This window comes from Centroberyx gerrardi, chromosome 23, assembly GCF_048128805.1.
Source record: "Centroberyx gerrardi isolate f3 chromosome 23, fCenGer3.hap1.cur.20231027, whole genome shotgun sequence".
Classification (NCBI taxonomy): Eukaryota; Metazoa; Chordata; class Actinopteri; order Beryciformes; family Berycidae; genus Centroberyx; species Centroberyx gerrardi.
Genome location: NC_136019.1, coordinates 18,554,940 through 18,573,997, shown reverse-complemented (window position 1 = coordinate 18,573,997; position 19,058 = coordinate 18,554,940). Strand labels below are relative to the sequence as shown.

Genomic DNA, 19,058 nt, shown 5'->3' with positions numbered 1-19,058 from the left:
ATAGCTTAGCTTGGTTTGTCAGGCACTGATATTAGCCAGAAAGAAGAAAAAAGAAAAGCTTTGGGGTGATCAAACGGCTAATCTCAATTTTACCGCTGGCAAGAGCAGAGCTCATTAAAATGTGTGTACCTGTTTGTCTTTCTCTCCTCCTCTCCCTCCCTTGCCAAACCTCTCCTCCACATTGTGTTTCAATTTGTTCTGCTTTTGTTGAAAAATGGAACATGTTCAATGTCATCTCTTTACAATTCTACAAGAGTACGCTTCATTAGCAAATGCCTTCAAAAGGAAGGGACAGGCAATGTCTGAGTAAGACATACCAAATTATACTTCCTCCCTGTATCTCCTCAAACTAAAAAAAAATCTTCATTAGGTTTATTCTACTGTTGTTCTTGTTGTTTTCTTCATTGCCCATCAACATATTTAATAATGACATTAACATCTTTGACATTGTCATGTTATTCACATAATGAAGCTGGGTATTCCCCTCAGGGCAATGAATGTTTGCGTTTGCTTCCTCTTCCACATGACCAACACTGTTTACTTCAACTTCAGCTTTGCAGGTGGCAAAAACGCACAGTAACACTACAGCAACAACAGGAGGGATAACATAACATGCAGTCATCAGCTTGGCTTGCTTGACTAACTTTGGTAAACTATTGTATCAATTTGAAACATATACTGTTGTGGCCTAAGTTAGATCAGTCACTATTTCTCTACATAAACAATTCTCCTACAAATTGAGAAACTAGAGAACCGAGACTTTAATCTGTAATATGTACACAGTACATTCTAGTCTTGCTCCATTGACAGTGAAATGAGGCACTGTAAGACTTACAAACTCTTACAGTGCTTGTTCAGTGTTATTGTATGGTATTGCCATCGGTTGGTAAAAGAAAATGTACTCAAATGTGCTCACATCCCCAGAAAATTCACTTTGGTACTCTCAAAGTCACCTCACTGTCTTTTCCAGTTCATTTTCAATAGAGCTGTATATCGTAGTGACATTACAGAATAGGGGACAGGGCGATATGTTCTCTCACTGGCTGTAAGAGGCAGTGAATGTTCACTAATTAAACCTGAAGTGTCCTTGGTTAAAGGTGCTACCTGTAGCATTTCAAGCATCAGTATATAATTGTCAAATGTGATACCTTGGTGTAATTACCGTAAACAAATGAGACCAAGGTGGAGACAATTGGTAGTCTCTATCTCAAACCAGTGGTAATGTTAGTGGTAGTGTTTCTCAAAATAAAGACCACATTTCCCATAAACACTGTTGCTTCCTGTCACATGTTTGTTATGGGTAATTATACTAATATCTAAAAAAAATAATGTGGTAGTGATTTATTGATGTAAAAATGCTACACATAGCATCTTTAACACATAAAACACATTTCAATAGTGAAAAGTGTCAAAGTTTGAGACTTGGCATCACTTTCAATCCAGAAAGGTCAACTACAACAGTCCTAATGTCCATGTCACAGAGATACACTGTAAGATACGATGATGTGATGGCAGGCCGATGAGAAAATAGGGCGATAACAAATTTCGAACAGCAGTTAAAGACTGGAAACCTCCCTACAGTTTCTTCTCTCTGTGCGTCGGAGCCTGAAGACAAAAAGACCAATTTGTTTGCAAGCCTGATTAGGGGGCTAATGTACTTCATAGGATGAAAAAAAAGAAATAAGTGGGACATGCCCAAACAGCCCTCAAAATGTAAACCTCAAAGTAAATGTCAAGCAATAGGCTGCTCCACACTCTTTCATACCGAGGCAGTGGGGATGTGTTTACTGGAGGAATACATTGCCTGGCTTTTGATTCAGCGATAATTAACTAGCATTTGCACCGCGGGATAGTAGCGGCTGGGGAGGCCAACTGGTAGCTAGGATAACAATTTATACTTTAGTAGGATCCCCATTGGCTGACACCTCAGAGACCCGCAGTCTTCCTAGGGTCCATACAAAAAAATTTAATTAAAACTTTATAGCACAGTTGACGTTGCAAGACAGATAGACATGGCAGATACAAGATTACTTAAAAATGTCCAGACCAAGGTATTAGGCATGGGAGATGTAAGGTTTATTAAATTAATGTTTTCCAGTCAAATGGTCAGCTGCATAGATGCTGTTTTATAGCCATTTTGAATGCCTATTTATGTGCATGTGTGCAATTTGAATAGGTAAGGAGTTCCCCTCTATGACTGCTCTGCAAATAACAGGGTGTCTGAGGAGATTTGTTGTTGATCTAGTAAGAACAAATTGACCCAAGCAAACATATCTAGTTTTGTAACTCTGCTAGTGAAAAGGATTTGATCTAAGGAGCATTCTTTTTTTTAAGCAACAACTATAAACACTACAAACAAAGCCAGATCCGCTGGTTGTATGTGCGTGATACCCTTCAAATTAATATTGAAAAATGCCTGAAGTTATCACCACTCTAAATAATCCCTCACAAAAGATCATAATATTCCTATGGGGAATTATAGTGTGTCTTCAGTACTCGATAGTGAGTTTATATTAAATTTATCATACTTTATGGTATTTTTTTTTTAACCTCCTATGGTGTCATCATAGGATTTTCTGTGGTATTATATTTTGACCTATAGTAGCTGCATTGTATTTTAATAGTATCCTTCTAAAAGTTGTAACATCACTACTGTTCTTTTGTGTGAGCGGCGGTGGCTGTGTTGGGGCAAGAATACAATTGTTACTTGCTAGTTGGCCGACCATTTCATATGCTGCTCTGCAGGCTGTCAACAGGAATGACATAGCCCCATTCCTCGGTATAGCGTATCTTCAACATGTCTCCCTCTGAGACTCGCGTTCACCATACAAAACTCGATCCACTCAGCGCTCTCCTTGGGGACTGTGTGTTGTTCCCTCATCATACTTTAGCTGACAAAGAGGGATGCCTTGAAGATTTTTTTCTGCCTGCCCAAAAACAAAGAGAAGGGAGACAGAGACACAAAACCCATTTTCCCCATTTTTTCCGGGCAATTACACAGGTAAAGCTTGGAGAATGGTGTTTTTTTTGTTTGAAATGTACTCGGCATGATGTTAAAACAGGGCAAATAGATTGTGAGCTATGCCCCACTGTTGATATTGCCTCGGTTTGATTTGCAAAGCTTTGCACGCAACTGCTGAACTCTTGGTGGGGGGGAGGTACAGTTTGTGTGTTTGTGTGTGTGTTTGTGAGTGTGAGTGAGAGCGAGGGGGAATTCTTAGCTACCGTTTTTGGTGGTATGTGTGTTTATGTATTTGTATGTTAAGCGTCCATATCCACCGACACACATGGCTAGCTTCAGTGCATCAGTGTATATGGGACTACACTGTTCGAGGTGCGCGTGATGTCTCGGCAGGGGAATTGTCCTAGCAGAACTACAGAACATGGTTTGAATGCCCAATTAGACTAGGGAATAGAGGATAGAGACATCTTCCCCCCACTAAAGGTCCTCTGAAGCAAGATTTACAACTATTATTCTTCCCACAAGCACTGAGCTGCCTTTGCCTCCATCCCCTGCTGGCAACAGTTCCTCAGATAAAGAAAAGGACCCCTGAAAATAAATAAAGAAGTTTAGAAACACAGCGGCTCACAGATTAATAACACAGATGGAGCGTTCCTCCCCAGCCTTGTGTAGTGCGTATAGCAATGCTCCGGCACTGAAAAGGCAAAATGGCCGTCCTTCCCCACCCCGCCCTCGTCTTCACAAATTGTCGGCCTTCTGTTTCATTTGCGGAGACAAATCGTTCAATGGGGTGTCTGTAATTTTGCACATTTCGAATATGCAAATGAGGCTATTCTCGCTGCATGGCTCTGCGGTGGGCAGCTGAGAGAGCTTGTCGACGCACGCTTGGTTGGTGGTTGTTTTATGAGGAGGAGGTACAACGGTCCGTTAATCACTCAAGCTGGTGAGACAACAGCGGAGGAGTGGGGGAAATGCTAACACCAGTTGTATTGCTCGGAGAACACGGCTCGTCTCAATAATGGGAAGACAGATTGTGTTTACATTTGGTGAACTACAGTGACAGCTGAATGTGTGTATCTCTTCCGCCCGACCCCTCATTTTTAATAGGTTTAAGGTTGTTTGTAAAGCTTTTGTGCTTGATTAGAGAGCACACAGTGGAATGAGAGGGGGATGACGTGCGATGAAGGTCCCGCCCGAGTCGGACTCAAACCCATAACGTCATGGCCACGCACCTGCTAAGCCGCCGGTACAACCCTGCATGAACCTCATTGACCCGGCTTTCCCTTAATGACTCTCCTGTCTAATCTCATACTTGATTGACAGCAGTCTTAGCCACAGCCTAGACAGCAGCCATCAATCACAAACGAAACCCTCCTAATTACAGACATCAATTGCTTCACTTTAGCAGATCATCAGGGTAGATATGCTGCAAAGAGTGCACGAATGCACAGGAGATTAGTTTTATCTATCAATCACACACAGTGCTTCATGCATACATATCGAGCTGCAGCTTGCTGTACTCAAAAACCAAAGCTAAAAGCAATCATTCTTTGTCTGAATTCTCTATTGACCACGCAGTCTCGTAAAATTCAGTGAAAGGAGCACAAACTCTAAAAGGCAGATTACATGTTGTGGACACGTATAATGGAGATTAAGTGCGAATTGGACACGACATTTTCACGTATTTGCAATTGTGATGAGGTTAGCTAACGGTTACATTTTGGCAAGTGAACAACTTTCGTTAAGGCTAGGGTTAAAGGTAGGCAACTAAAACCACTTGACCAAATTGGTTAAGGTTAGGGTTAGGTTTAGCCAACTTTGGTCAAGGTTAGGCAACTAAAACAATTTGATCAAGGTTAGGGTAAAGTTTTGGTCATGGTTAAATGAGAAAAACTTGCTGAAAATGAAAACTTCACTCACATTAGAAAACTTCTTCATGAGTTGGGAACTGAACCTGGGTCGTTGGAGTTGAAGGTAAATGCATCTGCCCATCCACCACCGCGACCACCACACCCTTACTTTTCACCACACTATTTAAACGTCAAACTACACCCTATTTCTAGTGGTGTCTCCTTCACGTAATCCATTTGTGTTCCACTGTGCTCATTTCATCACATTTCGTGAGACCAGGCTGCTATTGACATGTCTTGCTGGTAAGACTACTGTAGCTAAATTCATACTCCTCCTTCCCTGTGTTTCTGACTTATAATGAGGGCTTGTTCTGCGGACTGCACTCAGTACCCTTGTCTGTAACCCGACTTAAGGACATTGGCATAGTGCCATTCTTCTACATCCTCTCCTCTTATGATTAACACAGCCCTTTTTAATTGCACCATGCAGGCCCCAAAGGACAGAGTGGAAAAAAAGGGGAAGTCCGTCAATAAATCATGCCTCCCCAAAAAAAGGCTTGTGGTGCCTTTTGATCTTTTGACTCCTCACATTCTCCAGTGCCCCCGGGAGCTCACCCTAACTTCTGATGTGTCTTGCACAACAATCCTCAGTACCCTCAAGAGCCCCCTCCAAACTCAAGGACATGACACAGACAAAGTCTAAGTGAATCACCCACAGCAAATCCTCATATTGGTACAGACAGGCACTTGATGGAGTTTAGCATTGGTCTCTGTGAAGCTGCCCTCTCTCCCCTGTGGCCCATCGCCAACATCCTAGTTTCTTTCTTCCAATTCGGTAGGAGGTATCTCTTCTTCTCTTTCTTTCTTACGCCGTCTCTCTTTCTGCAATTATTTCCATGCTGTCACTCTTTCGCTCCACAGCAAGCCTCTCTCAAGCATCCAAATGGTACATCAGAGAGCTTGACTTCTAAAGTCTGTAGCCTACAATTACCTGAGCTTGCAGTCCCAGTCTCTCAGCAGACCGGAGATACCCATTCACACTTAAGTGGCTTGTAACCATGGCTATTATTTCAAGACGATTCACGAGGGCAGGGTATTTTAAAGACAAAGAAGTAAAGGTGTCTCCATCAAAAGATAGTCATCATAACGCGGGTGAAAGTCAAGTGTACCCGATGTGACTTTTTTTCCACAGACAGGCAGCTCAGCGGAAAACAAGCAAGGGGAAGTGAAAAGGAGGAAAGGACAGAAGGATGGAGTGATAAGCTGTTATTGTTTTTAGTATCATTTTTTTCACCTTGGTCTCCAACGTCGGATTTAGGTCATATTGGGATACTGATTGGCTGAGGATATTGTTCAGGTTATTGCCCTGTTCCTGCAAAGCCAACATCTGCTGAAAGAGGGGGGATCATCTTTCAAGGTGAAGAGGATAGGCTAGCACAGATGCTGCCAGGCTTTTGTTAAGTTTTATTTCGCCCCCTGTCCACTCTTGTTTGGCAGGCGGATTTACACTTGGCAGCACCAGTTAGTTTTCTCTGTCTAACGTGAGAGCATCCTGGGCTCCTGCACTGCAATAGCCAACATCTGAGGGCTGAACAAACAGACCACACATACAGAAATAGTGTAGGTGTGCACACAAGCACATGCAAATGCACACGCAAAAAAACATTGCTATAAACCTTGGATTGTCTGAGCAATTCCTGTGAGTTATGCAAAGAGAATGGAATATAAAAAGCAAAGGTTGACCATGCCAAGGTAGAACTGTGTAATTTGTGTTTGTAGCAAGAAAAAAATAATCTTTTGTACGTCACAATTGTGTGTCTTTGTTAATTATCTGAATAAAAACAACTAAAACACCGATCTCTGCATGCAATAGAAGTGCCCCACTTCAAAGAGTAATGATTTCAGAACACAGAGGGGGATGTATAGTATTGCAGTATACAGCGTTATAAAAGCCACTGTGATCCTGTAATTGAGTCTAATTTAGATGGATTTGAGCTGGCATCTGTTCATGGCGACCTTCCAACAAGACTTACGGGACAGACTAAGGATGACATTGGAATAGTTATCTTCTGTTAGTGGCAATTTTATCTGGGAGAATCTACCGCTGAATGCCAAATGGCCTCCTCTTACCTTTGAGGTCCAGGTTTCGGGCTCCATTGGAGTGCTGGGTAACGGTGCGTGAGTCGATCTTGAGCGTATGTACGTTGTTAGCGTCCCGGGACACCACCACATTGTGCCACTGGTTGTCATTGAGCGGCTTGTCCGAGTTGCCCTTCATCAGCGACGGCCCGTTGCCGAGGTCAAAGACGTAGTGGACATACCTGTGGAGAAAGAGGTCAGCGTAAGGACTGTGGTGTGTGTGTGTGTGTGTGTGTGCGTGTTATCAAATCATATACAATAGCCGTCCTTGAAGGAATGAAAATCTTCAAATGGCTCAATTCTCGGTAAACGGGGACGACTCTCAAGGAAACGCTGATTTGACTTCACTTCAGAATTCATATTTTCTCATCATGTTTTCTACCAATGATAGACACTGATGATAGGTCACAACCAAGAGCCCTCAGCCTCTGATTGTCAAGGTGAGGTGATTGAAGATTGGACGGCATCTCTCTTACTTTCCTCCTCAACTCACCCTCTCTATCTCCTTCTCTCTCTGGCTTTCTAGTATTTAATCACACATTTTGGAGGAACAGAATATTTGCCTCACCTCATACGGCCGCACATGAAACCACAGCCCTGGATTTCTCCTTTGTTTACTTCCTGGTTTGACATGTAAATATAGAACCTCCTTTTGTGTAAAAGCCCCCGTTTACCCACAGGCAGACAAGGTGGCACAGTTCCTTCCTTCACACAAAGATGGCTGCCTTTTGTGTTTTGGGTTTAGGCTATTGTGGCTGTGTTTCATTCAAGGTATGTGTTTATTCTGCCTCTATTCCAATTCCTTTATATAGCCTCTTGTCTTTGTGTGGCAGAGGCAGCTCAGGCTTTTGTTTTGTAACAGTGCTGAATATAGAGGACAAGAGGCAGGGAGATATACCAGCAAAAACCTCTTTCTTCATATCCTAATTATGAGCAGATGCGTAGCTTGGAGCGTGATATAATACACAATTCAAACCGGTTAATTTCAGGTTCGGGCTAGTTTCTTAAAGCTTTTACTTAAAATTTACCAACTACTTCACAGGTCACAGTAATGCAATACGCTCCCAATTTTCCATTAACGTTTATCAGGTATATGGATTTTAAAATAACCCAAGAGACCATTTCATCAGAAGAATAGAGCTGAATATTTTTCCAACTTCTGTTTCCCAACTAGTAACAACGTGTGTGCAGCTTTCAATTGAGCTATAAAGCAAACTGTTCATTGCTCACAGACCTAAACCAAAGCCACTTTCATGCAGCCAACCTGGATTCATAGCAGTATTAAATCACTTACTCACTTATCTATGTTAACTTGGAGAGGCAAACTATTTTTATTTTGTTCCGTTGCCAAGAACATACAGTTTAGATGATAGAAAAGATGATAGTTGTCGGCTTGAGAAGGGGGATATATGTTGTTAGCGAATCTAAATTAATTTACATAGGAATAATACAAACTTGGGAACTACGACACACAGTCTCCGCCACCAGGTAGATACCAAATAAATGCTGACAGCTTGACCATGCTGCACTGATTGCTTCCAAACAACCACTGTATCACAGCGCTGTGGGCATTAAGAGGCAAATTCAAGTCAGTCAGTGCGAGACACTTCATTCCTGTATACTTCCTGCAACTTCATCACAGTGTACAGCACTTCAGAATGTAATTTTCAACAAATCATGTGCATTCTTCACTGATCAGTATCTAATTAATAAAAGGAAGTTCTAAATATAAAAAATATAACCTGAACTATGAATCTTAGCTTAGCTGACAATTTTTCACACAACTCTCACAATTCTCTTCTCAAATTCAGAAAGAACTATAAAGAACTATGTTGTTGCCATGAATGCATTGTTATTTGTATAGAATCTGTACTTGTTAAAAGTGTTACAGGTAGCATTTTAACATCAATAAATCCTTACCACATTAATTTTGAGACGATAGTATAATTACTGAAAAAAACATGAGGCCATCAACGAGAAGATTGGCAGCCTCTACTGGCCTCTACACTGCATTTTACATTGTGTGCCACTGGGTTGGATTTTGCAGGAAGTCTGTTGGATTGCTGTACAGCACACAGGGATGTTGCTTTATGGCACAAAATAGGAAGTGGCTGTTGTTCTTCCAGTACTAACTAAAGCTTTGTAACTCACCCCTTGACCAGCTCCACGACAATAAAGTCGCTCCCGTCTCCGGAGTTGAAGAGCATCAGGCCGTCGGGCGTGGTGGTCTTGAACTGGAAGAAGAGGTGCATGGAGGCGTAGGCCTGCAGCGTGGCTAGCGCTAAGTAGCTGCCTTTCGTTCGAAACGTCACCGGATCTGCGATGATGTGGCGCATGCCGAAGCGGGCGTTCAGCTCGCAGTAGGAGATGTCTCCGTTTTTGCACTGGTCCAGGTAGGGCAAGCCATTGAAGGTCAGGCCCTGGAGGTGGCCGATGAAGTTGGAGGGCACCACGGAGATGAAGCGCCGCTCCGTCATGATGCCCGACTCGATGTTGTGGAACTCGAGTCGCGTGTGGGCACCGGTCATCTGGCCTAAGAAGGCGGAGGGCACAGAAAATACATGTAAACTTACTGAAATGTTGTTCAGTAGGCATTATAAGGCATCCTAGGCACATTTTAAAAATGATGGTACACTATAACATTGTGAGTGCATTATAATCATTGTAATCAGAATATGATTTAATATGTTATAAAAGGGTTTATACTTTCAGGGGCAACTGTACAGCTAATATCAAACTCATAACACAACCATGGAAGAGCCATAACATATTTAAAATGCATGAAAAATGATTTAAACTGTAGAGTATACATACTAATCTCTGTAATGTACGATAGAGGCTATAGTAGTTCAGTGATAATAATGTGAAATTATATGGCTTTGGTATACCTGCAATGTGCTTATATCATCTTAAAATTAACTTCAATCGCTTTAAGGAAACAATGTGTATAACAGCGTATACATTTAACATTACACAGGCATAATGTTGTCGAAAATCTGCTGTTCCTCTTCCACATGGCGCTATTTATACTGTGTTTACTAGAAGGTGTGGAAGTAATGAGTTTGGCAAGCTGCCAATTAAAATGCCCTCCCTGCCGAAGCCTGGCCAACCCTACAAGGACTCCCCGGGCGTTTTCTCCTTTCTCTTCCCCATAAACCAGTTTGTGAACCAGTCAGAGCTGGCTGATCTTGACTCCTAACTTCACAGGGTCATTCCTAGCTTCCGGGCCTCAGCGCGCCCACTCTCTTTTCTTCATGTATCTCACACCTTTCTGTCACCTCTCCCCTCATCCCTTGCCTTGGCATGCTTTTTCGCCCGGGGCCTGTATACGGTGGGTGCCCATAATGCCACCTCGTTTCATGACCTTTCATCCATCTCTCGCTATTTTCTTAGGAGGTGGCGGAACCTGTACCTCCTCTCTTTGCACACAGCTGCTCAGTTTTCAAACTCACAATCAGAAAATGCTCAAATAACCTCCTCCTCTATCATTTCTCTTTTCTGCTCAGCCTGTACAAATCATTTATTCCTTCCATCCCTCCATATATCATACACCATCCTGGTTCTGGCAGGGTATCTAACTTGCTTGAGGTGTTACCAGCCTGTTTGCATTACGTTATTAATTCTTACCATTTTACAGTGTGTTTACACTGCCAAATATGTAGATATAAGCAAGGGTGTAGGAAGCAGTTTTTTTTTTTTAAAAACAGCTCTGGGATACTCATTTCTACTAACTTTTAATAAGTAGCCTATATCTGATGAAAATGACAACATAAATAAAAAACAAAGAAGAAACTCCCATATAAACTCCCATGACAGTTTGTCAAACAAATCAAGATGCCACATTTAACAATTGCTTTTTACAACCATCAATATCGATTTTTTTATCATATGATTTTTTAATGCTATAAGATGTTTTATGACTCAAGTGTTAAACAAATTACAGATCTGATGTGACAAGAGCTGTTACTTACAGTAGGCTTTCAGCCAAGCTATCTAATTTGGCCTATTTCTCATTAATAATGATAATATGAATATGAATAAGCACAGATTTCTGTCTTGTAATTACATTTTGTGTAATCCTTCTAACTAACTGCACTGATATTATATGGTTTCTAGTCATTTATTTTTTTTGTGGTGCACAGGTCCTTTTTAAGAGCTAAGTGTGTTTTTTCTCCAAGCCCTGCTACAACACCGGCTCTAGCTTGAAGAGATGTTAATTATAATGTAAATACAAAAAGCCAGCACAGTACCTGTTGGATTACAGTAGGTTAATGAGCCACGCAAAGCAACGTTTTAGAGAAGATGCAAGCCATCCAATATGGTGAAGAATAAAGTTTGCTGCCTCCCCCAGTTCAGTAGCCACTTTCGGTAGCCTACTTCTAAACTGATGGTCACCAAACACTAGCTTGACCAAGTACCAGGAGGCGGGAGGACTGTCTTGTCTGCTGCTACTGGTCTCATTGCTGGTTAATGTCTAAAAAAAATGTTGTTGCCTCCGGGACGGCGTTAAGTTTCGTTAAGTTTGAAGCTAGCTAACTAACGTTAAGAGAGTCAGTTTAGCTGCAACACAACTACCTTGCTATTTTAAAAATATAGTGATATAATAATAAAATATGGTGTTATAATAATATCAAACGTGCAGGAGAAGGAGGCGAAATATTGTATTTTTTTTATTTTATTTTAATAACTGTGCCAGACAGAATCGTCACGTGCTTTTTGGGAGCCCTAAGTTAAGTGTTTACACCTTGTGTCCTTGACAGTCATTATATAATAAGACTATAATTTTTTACATACATTGTAAGCTATTCCTCCTTGGCACAATAACATACCTTTCATTTGTGCTTGCAAATCCTCGTTTCTTTTCTCTCTCTCTTTTATCGGCACCTGAACAGTAGTGTAGTTTGGACATCTTGCCGGTTAACGGCTGTGAATTTCTTAATGATGATTGACAGTTTGACTAGCCCTAGTGCGACTGGCTGACCGGTCTGCCCCCAACAGATAGTGAAGAGGCACCACTCTGCTCACTAGAGGCTAAATGTATTTAGCCTTCTTGTTCCAACACAGTTAGGCTACAATTATTCCATTGACGTTTCGGCGCATCATGATGTATATGAATCGGGCAGAAATACATTGTATTCCTCCTTGGCACAATAACATACCTTTCATTTGTGCTTGCATGTTTCAGCAAGCAAAGGCTGAATATAATGGCTTACACTCTCATGAAGGCCTTCGTGGGCCAAAATGTTAATTGAATGATTTTACTGGCATAGAATAAGTACTATATCGATATTGTGAGCAGGAGTGACACTCTTAACTACATCTATGCAACTTTGTTTGTTTGCTCACAGGTGTGAGCTGCTGCTCAATCACCAATTAAATCAAGAACTATCAAGTCTGTTTCTTGTGGGCGCTCTTTTTTCATGTAGCTGTCATTCTTTCATTTGACTTCATTCCACATATTTTCAAGTTGGTCATCAGAATAAGCCATTATATTCTTCACAATCCAATTAAGGCCTGTGCGTGCTGAAAAACATGCAAGCACAAATGAAAGGTACGTTATTGTACCAAGGAGGTGGAATACAATGTATTTCTGCCCGATTCATTCACATCATAATTAGCCGTCTCCCTCTCTCAGCTGACAGCTGACTTTCTCTGGGTGGAAATATTCTCATTACTTTGATTTTATCATGCAAACGGATGACAAGAAGACTGAACATCAGCGCTGTTTGGTTTCCCAGATGATTGACAAGAGAGGGAACTGTGTTATCCTGACTTTTGGGTGGATGTAAAGGAAAAGTAATATAACAAATTACTGTAAGGAGTGACAAGCGATAGCATTACTTTTGAAATGAGAAACAAATAAGTAATATATTACATTTTTTGGAGTAACACTGATCGTAACAGGCTCACAAAAATACAGTAGATATTTGGATTTGTTTAATTGATGAATATGTGGTTTGGATGGGACTCTATGACAGGTGCATTGCATCTAATGTGTTTTTCCTTGTTTCTTTCCAATTTGGCCCACGTATCCATCCATATCCATGCGTTTTTCCGGCTAAAACAGTCACAACTAACCTTCCACGGTGACGTTATCCACTGACAGCTGCAGGTTCTTGCCTCTTCGCACCACCTTCACCGTGTGCCACTCGTTGTCGTTCAGCTTCTGTCCCGCAAACAGTGTTTCAGGTCCTTTACCTGTTGGGGCGGGGGGGAGTCAAGTCACCCAGCAGCATAGCAGGGACGGTGGGTGTACACACTCCCACGCACACACACACACACACACACATACGCAGAGTTTGCATAGGTGACAGTGCTATATTGGAGGAAACCTGCATGCTTGCGAAACACACGTCTGCACACAAAGCCGCTCATTCAACCTACTGGAAAAGAAAGGAATCAAGCATTTGGTCTGACAGACTGGAAAATGGAGTGCCTCCTCAAAACCCTGAAGTGTTTCAGCAGGATGTCGTCAAAGACAGTAAGGGAAATAAGTTGTAACCAGCTGAGCGAGCAGATCAAATCAGAAAAGCCAGCGACGGCTGCCGATGCTGTGTTACGAACATTATGGGACGTCGTGTCGAGCGTTTGACGTCTCCGTTCGGCACGTAGCGGACTCCTTAACGGGCCCTCTAAGTGGGAGAGTCGATGGGCGAGACCAGACGGTTTAACAGCTCATCCCCGAGCCTCTCTCCTCCTCCCCGGCTCCCCCCTCTCCACTTCTCCTCTCCCATTCCCCTCTTCTGAGTTTGACGCAACGCCATATGGTGCTGCAGAAATACTTATTAGAGCCATATTTACATAAGTGTCTTTTCAATGCGGGGATCGGGCTATTTATACCCCGCCAATGACAGGGCCTTATTACACTGACGTTTGAACGGATTGTCAGCGAGCGAGTGACAGAGCGGTAAAAAGAAAAAAAAAAAAAAAGCGCAAATTTTGATGAAGGCAGCAAGAAACGAACCCCTCTTTCAACGCGCCATGACGAGTTGACGTGATTCATGGGTAAAGCGTTGGCGACGGCTGTTGCCGGCTAATAGCTGCGCCACGGTGTGTTTTACGGAGTCAAAATAGACATTACCCTCCATGGGGGGGGGACAAAGAGTGAGGGATGTGACAACAAAAGCGGGAATCATCCTTCAACCTGGCCTCAAAAGCTGAAACAAAGGCCTGACAGCGGTGGGCGTGCAGAATGTCAGGGCGGCGAGGTGAAGGTAACAGTGATCAGAGGGGAGAACAAGGGATCTGTAAACAACAATATAATGAGGGGAGACTTCCACCGCGTTGCCAGTGGGGCTAGACTGAAATAGCAGAGCGCCGGAGGAGACCAGTCACTTCCATTAAGCCACCTACTGTACTATACCAGCTCTTGGGCAGCGCCGGAGTGGAGCGAGGGCCACTGTGGCTGTTAAATAAAGAAGCCATGACATGAAAAGACATTGGCTTTCTAACACCATTAGCGCCAATGATTTGTTTATTAGAGATCTAATATTAGAAATCCCTCCACTCTTCCAGGGCCGGTGGCTGTTTGGCTAGCTGGTTGGCTGGCTGGAGCCCGAGCATAGTATAGGTGCTCGAGTGGATGATAAAGTACAGCCTGGCAAAATACGATTGTCCCCCTCCCGGTTGTGTGTGAAATGATTTAGTTTAGAGGAAAAAGGTTCCATCAATTGATGGCCCCCGCCCGGCACGCACACATGGCCCACTGGAGAATTGTTTTCCCATTTACTGCTGTTACCTTTTTTTTCATGGGCTTTTTGTCTCCAGCCACATGAAATTGGATAGAGAGACTTTTAATCACACCATGTGTGAAGTAAATATAAAGGAAAAGGCTGCTATATTGCAACAAAGAGGGAGAGTGAGGGTGGATGAAAGTTGCCAGCAGAGAAGTTAAAAGCGATACAAAGAGGGGAGGATGGGGAAAGAAATTTGAGGAAGGATGACAATGAAATAAAAAAAAGACACTAGAAAAAATAATCAAGTACAAGAACCCTAGAATAAACCTGAGAACTGAGCAACAATGTGCAGCAGAGCCAGAGCCACAGCAGAGCTGGCTGGCTGATGTACGATCAGCCAGAACCTAGGAGATTCCAGTGCAGTGCAAATGAATGGGAAATGCTACCCTTTAGGATAAGGTCCATGTAATATTTATCTGGCTTGGCCGCTAGAGGCCACGGGAGAGCAAGGGCCACTGCTACACACATAGCAAGGTCCATTTGGCCACAGCATAGCACTAACAATGGGGTAGTGAAAGATATATATGCTGCTCTGGCCAGGCGAGAGAGGCAAGAAAAGGCTTTGGGCAGAAGGTGGGAAAAGGGCAATGTGGGACCCATTAGGTTCCAGGGCCAGAGTGTGATGCACAGTAACAACACCACTTGAGAAAAAGCACAGCGAGTCTAGGATCTAAGTCCACAGTCAATTTCTTGGCTGTGGGAGGGGGACAGGGGTAGGGGGGTAGGGGTCAAAAATACCAGATCATAAATATGACTCCAAAAACCGATGCTTCAACTTAGAGAATTTGGCCATTTTCTGCATTGGCAGATCATAATGCCAAGAACGTTAATTGCAAACAATGAAAAACCATGTATTGCTGATCCACCTATCCCTGGCCCTGGCTGCGTGTGGTATGTTGCTGACAGTGGAGCCTGACATTAATGCCCAGGTAACACTGCAAACAAGGAGAGCTAAGAGCTGGCGGTCCAGAGTTAAATGAGCCGCTAAGCACTTAATGCTGCCACTGGCAGACAGAAGTACTCATTGCTAGAAAAACAAAGGAGGACACAGTGCTCATTAATAAAAGAGCTGGCGATTATTAAAATGCAATTAATTCTCATCGCGCCACTTGCGCCCCGGCTTTGTCTTCGAGATCAGTGAGGCAAAGGCCTGTGATCACATAAACAAAAGCATGCTTCCTCTCTCTTCATCTCTCCTGCTCTTTTGTTCCCGTCCTTTCTCATTCTGTCACTTTTCCTTGCACTTGTCTCAATGTGTCACACGAGCTGAAGTTTTCTTATCTAGTGTAAAAATAGCCAGTTCAGGGCTTGTAGATTACTTTCATCGACTGTGTGGGAGCAGCATAAATGAGAGGTGTGATGTTTGCAGGCTGTTGCATAATTACCAGCAGTCATCCATCATTGGTCGCTGTGTTCTCTCTGTAAACAACCTTGATTAATGCAATTGGATCAATGGAACACAAGCCGTCAACCAATAGCTGCAGGTTGTCGCCATCAGTCACTATTCAGGGTGTGCGGTAGCTGCTGCAGCAGTGAGTACTCAAGCACAGTTGTATAATCAATTTATTATGTCTAAACCCTAATCAAAACCACTTGAGAGAAAATGGCGAATCTGATTATCAGTCGGCAGTGTGCAACGATGACAATCCCCTTCTTGAGAGAAATGTTTGTTTTTCTCTGAGTGCACAGTAAGTGGCACAGAGATCCAGGTGTATTTTGACCAAAGGACCCACTGGGACGACCCGTGATGAAACTGTAAGGTGCTTTAAATAGAAGCCTCTGAAAAATCACCTCTGTTACCAAGTGAGATGAGTTCTCTCAGTCCTGTCAACGTTCATCATGGACACCTCAACATGAAGCCACAACACATAAAACCGATAAAACAGCCCTATGGGCCAGACGTGGGCCTTGTGTCCAGATGTCTTTTACCTGGATTACATTTACACCTGGCTTTAAAAATGCGTCTCATGCATCCACATTGAGATCGGATTTCTCTTTCCCTCGCAAAACGTCACGCACTTCACTTCCCCTCATACACCCTAGGGATGGAAAGTGATAAGAAACTGGCATTGGCAGAGGATGAGATCGTCTTAGACCGTACGCATATCCTGCGCGAAACGGAAATCAACCTCTTCTTTTTGTAATGGACCAGCCGTGAATCACGCGGCCTGGGATGGAGGCGTGCCGGCGAAAGCCAGCTGTTGGCCAGGATCACTCAAACATATGTAGTCGCGGGGTCTGGATTGTTGGGGTCAGGGGTGACAGTGTCCGTGACAGCGAGTCCGTGTCGGCGAGTCGATGGGTCAGAGCTCGCTAAGAGGGACTGAGTGAGATGAACGAAACGGTTTGTACCACACCCCGCTGCATCACGCTGGAGGCGAGTTCTGAGGGAATTCTGGAACAATTGTGTCTCTTTAAATCAGAGAGAACTTCAAATTTACACTAAACACTGATTGCAGCATGTGTAAGCCTCCACATCAGCCATCAGAGGCCAAAATAAATGGAACACGGAACAGAAAAAACATGCTGTATCGTAGAACAACGCCTCTACACTCTGCCCTGAATATGCCATATTGGCTTTTTCTCATGCCAACACTGACTCGACTAAACAGGGGAACCTGAGCTACTCTGTTAGTCGACTTCCATAACTGTAGTAGATTCCCTTTTTACAACTGCGGCGTATTCTCCTTTTACGAGGCATGACAGAACCTGCCATCTTTAAGTATGGGATACAGCAGCGGATGCCAGTTGAGGCTGGCTGATTCAAATTCCCTGGGAGAGAACATAATTATGAGCAGCGAGCACTCGGGACTTTTGAGGTCAGGAGTTTCTGGGAGCCGCACACGCATGCATGCATCTACACATTCACTCACACACACACACACGATAGAAAAGAAAATATAGCCGTGGACTGCAGACCAATTAAAATGGGCTCAAGACAAATCCACACTCCTCTTCATTCTCGGCTCAGCAGCCCCACTCTGAGGAGAAGGGGGGGATGCTGATACTGAGCTCCACCGAGGGAGAGAGACAGACTAGGAGATGAGAGAGAGAGAGAAAGAGAGAGAGAGAGAGAGAGAGAGAGAGAGGTGGATACCAGATGATAGGGATGGATTTTTCAAGCAGAGCAACATTGAGAGGCAAGGGGAAGATGACAAATGCTGACCAGAGGGAAATCCGTAATGCCTGGCCTCTATGTGGATTCACATGAAAGAGAGGCGGAGAGAGAGAGAGGGAGGAAGAGAGAGAGAGAGAGGGGAAGAGAGCGCGTCTCCTGCATCTAATGAGTCTCCCTATAAAACTCCTGCTTATCGAGACAGACAGATGCTGCAATCAAAGTGGCAATATGTGTGTGTAAGTTGGTCTTATTTGTGTTAATGATTATCATTTCACAGCCAGGTGACGGACCTCAGGCAGCCCCCTGCTACGCACCCATCTGGGGAGGTGCATTATATTGCAAACACATAATACTGTACACATGCACGCACACACACACACAGCTTTGAATATGCAAAAGACAAAAAGGGAACGTCCAAGAGCATCATGATCATATCTTGCACTACACCTAAGATGGCTACCCTTGAATGTTTGATAACGCAATATAACTTGCTAATGTCATGGAAAATAGCATTATTTCAGTGGTGGACAATGCATGAAACCAACTTTAGAGTGGTGTTGGAACATTTTCTTATGTTTTATGTTCAGATAAAACTCCTCAAGAGGTAAAAGCCCAAAAAGTCAATAACCAATATGTTTACTGTGGAGCACCTCCAGGTTTTGTCTCAGTTTATCTAAGACTTCTCGGCTTTTGGAGAGAGCTGCTCCTGGTCACAAATACATCATTGTAATGTCTAAAATCATTGGATTAGTATGCATGAATGGGTTTTTACTTTTAAAGCGTGTGGCCACAGCATCTCTTCAGCAATGTGCTCTTGAATAATAATAATTGAATAATAATGACATTTTTCATATGTTGGTTTTGTTTGGTTTTGCTCTCTATTGGCAACTAATATAACAACAGTGATTCAACCTATATCCAGTTCATGAAAGCTGTTACATCTACGCTACCAAACGCCTGTGTCTGGTAAGTCTTTCCTGGGAAAAAAGATTAATTTCATTCAACCATCCAATTCATTCAAAAAAAACTATTATTATTTTTTTTTAATTATGTGATTACATGTTAGCCCTGTAGCCTACCTGCAAAACCACTTGTACTTGTCTTGTCTGGACAAGAGATCTCAATTTCAATCAAAAAAGATTAAAAAGTTCTTTAAAAATGTAAATATTAATACTGACCGAAATAGAAGTATGAACACCATAGTAGTGAATCAAACCAAATGTAGTGAATTTTAAACAGTATTTACTTCCATT

At 42.9% G+C, this 19,058-nt stretch overlaps 1 protein-coding gene across 3 annotated transcripts in view; it reads right to left on the bottom strand.

The window, feature by feature from the left end:
* nrxn2b (neurexin 2b) overlaps nucleotides 1-19,058 on the bottom strand; it is a 603,500-nt gene that overhangs the window by 317,874 nt on the left and 266,568 nt on the right. For all 3 annotated transcript variants that reach the window (XM_078281834.1, XM_071923519.2, XM_071923520.2), the window contains 3 exons: nucleotides 13,030-13,149; nucleotides 9,103-9,484; nucleotides 6,943-7,133 (listed from right to left, as the gene is read on the bottom strand). In XM_078281834.1, coding sequence (XP_078137960.1) covers nucleotides 6,943-7,133; nucleotides 9,103-9,484; nucleotides 13,030-13,149 — 693 coding nt within the window. The remainder of the gene's footprint in view (nucleotides 1-6,942; nucleotides 7,134-9,102; nucleotides 9,485-13,029; nucleotides 13,150-19,058) is intronic.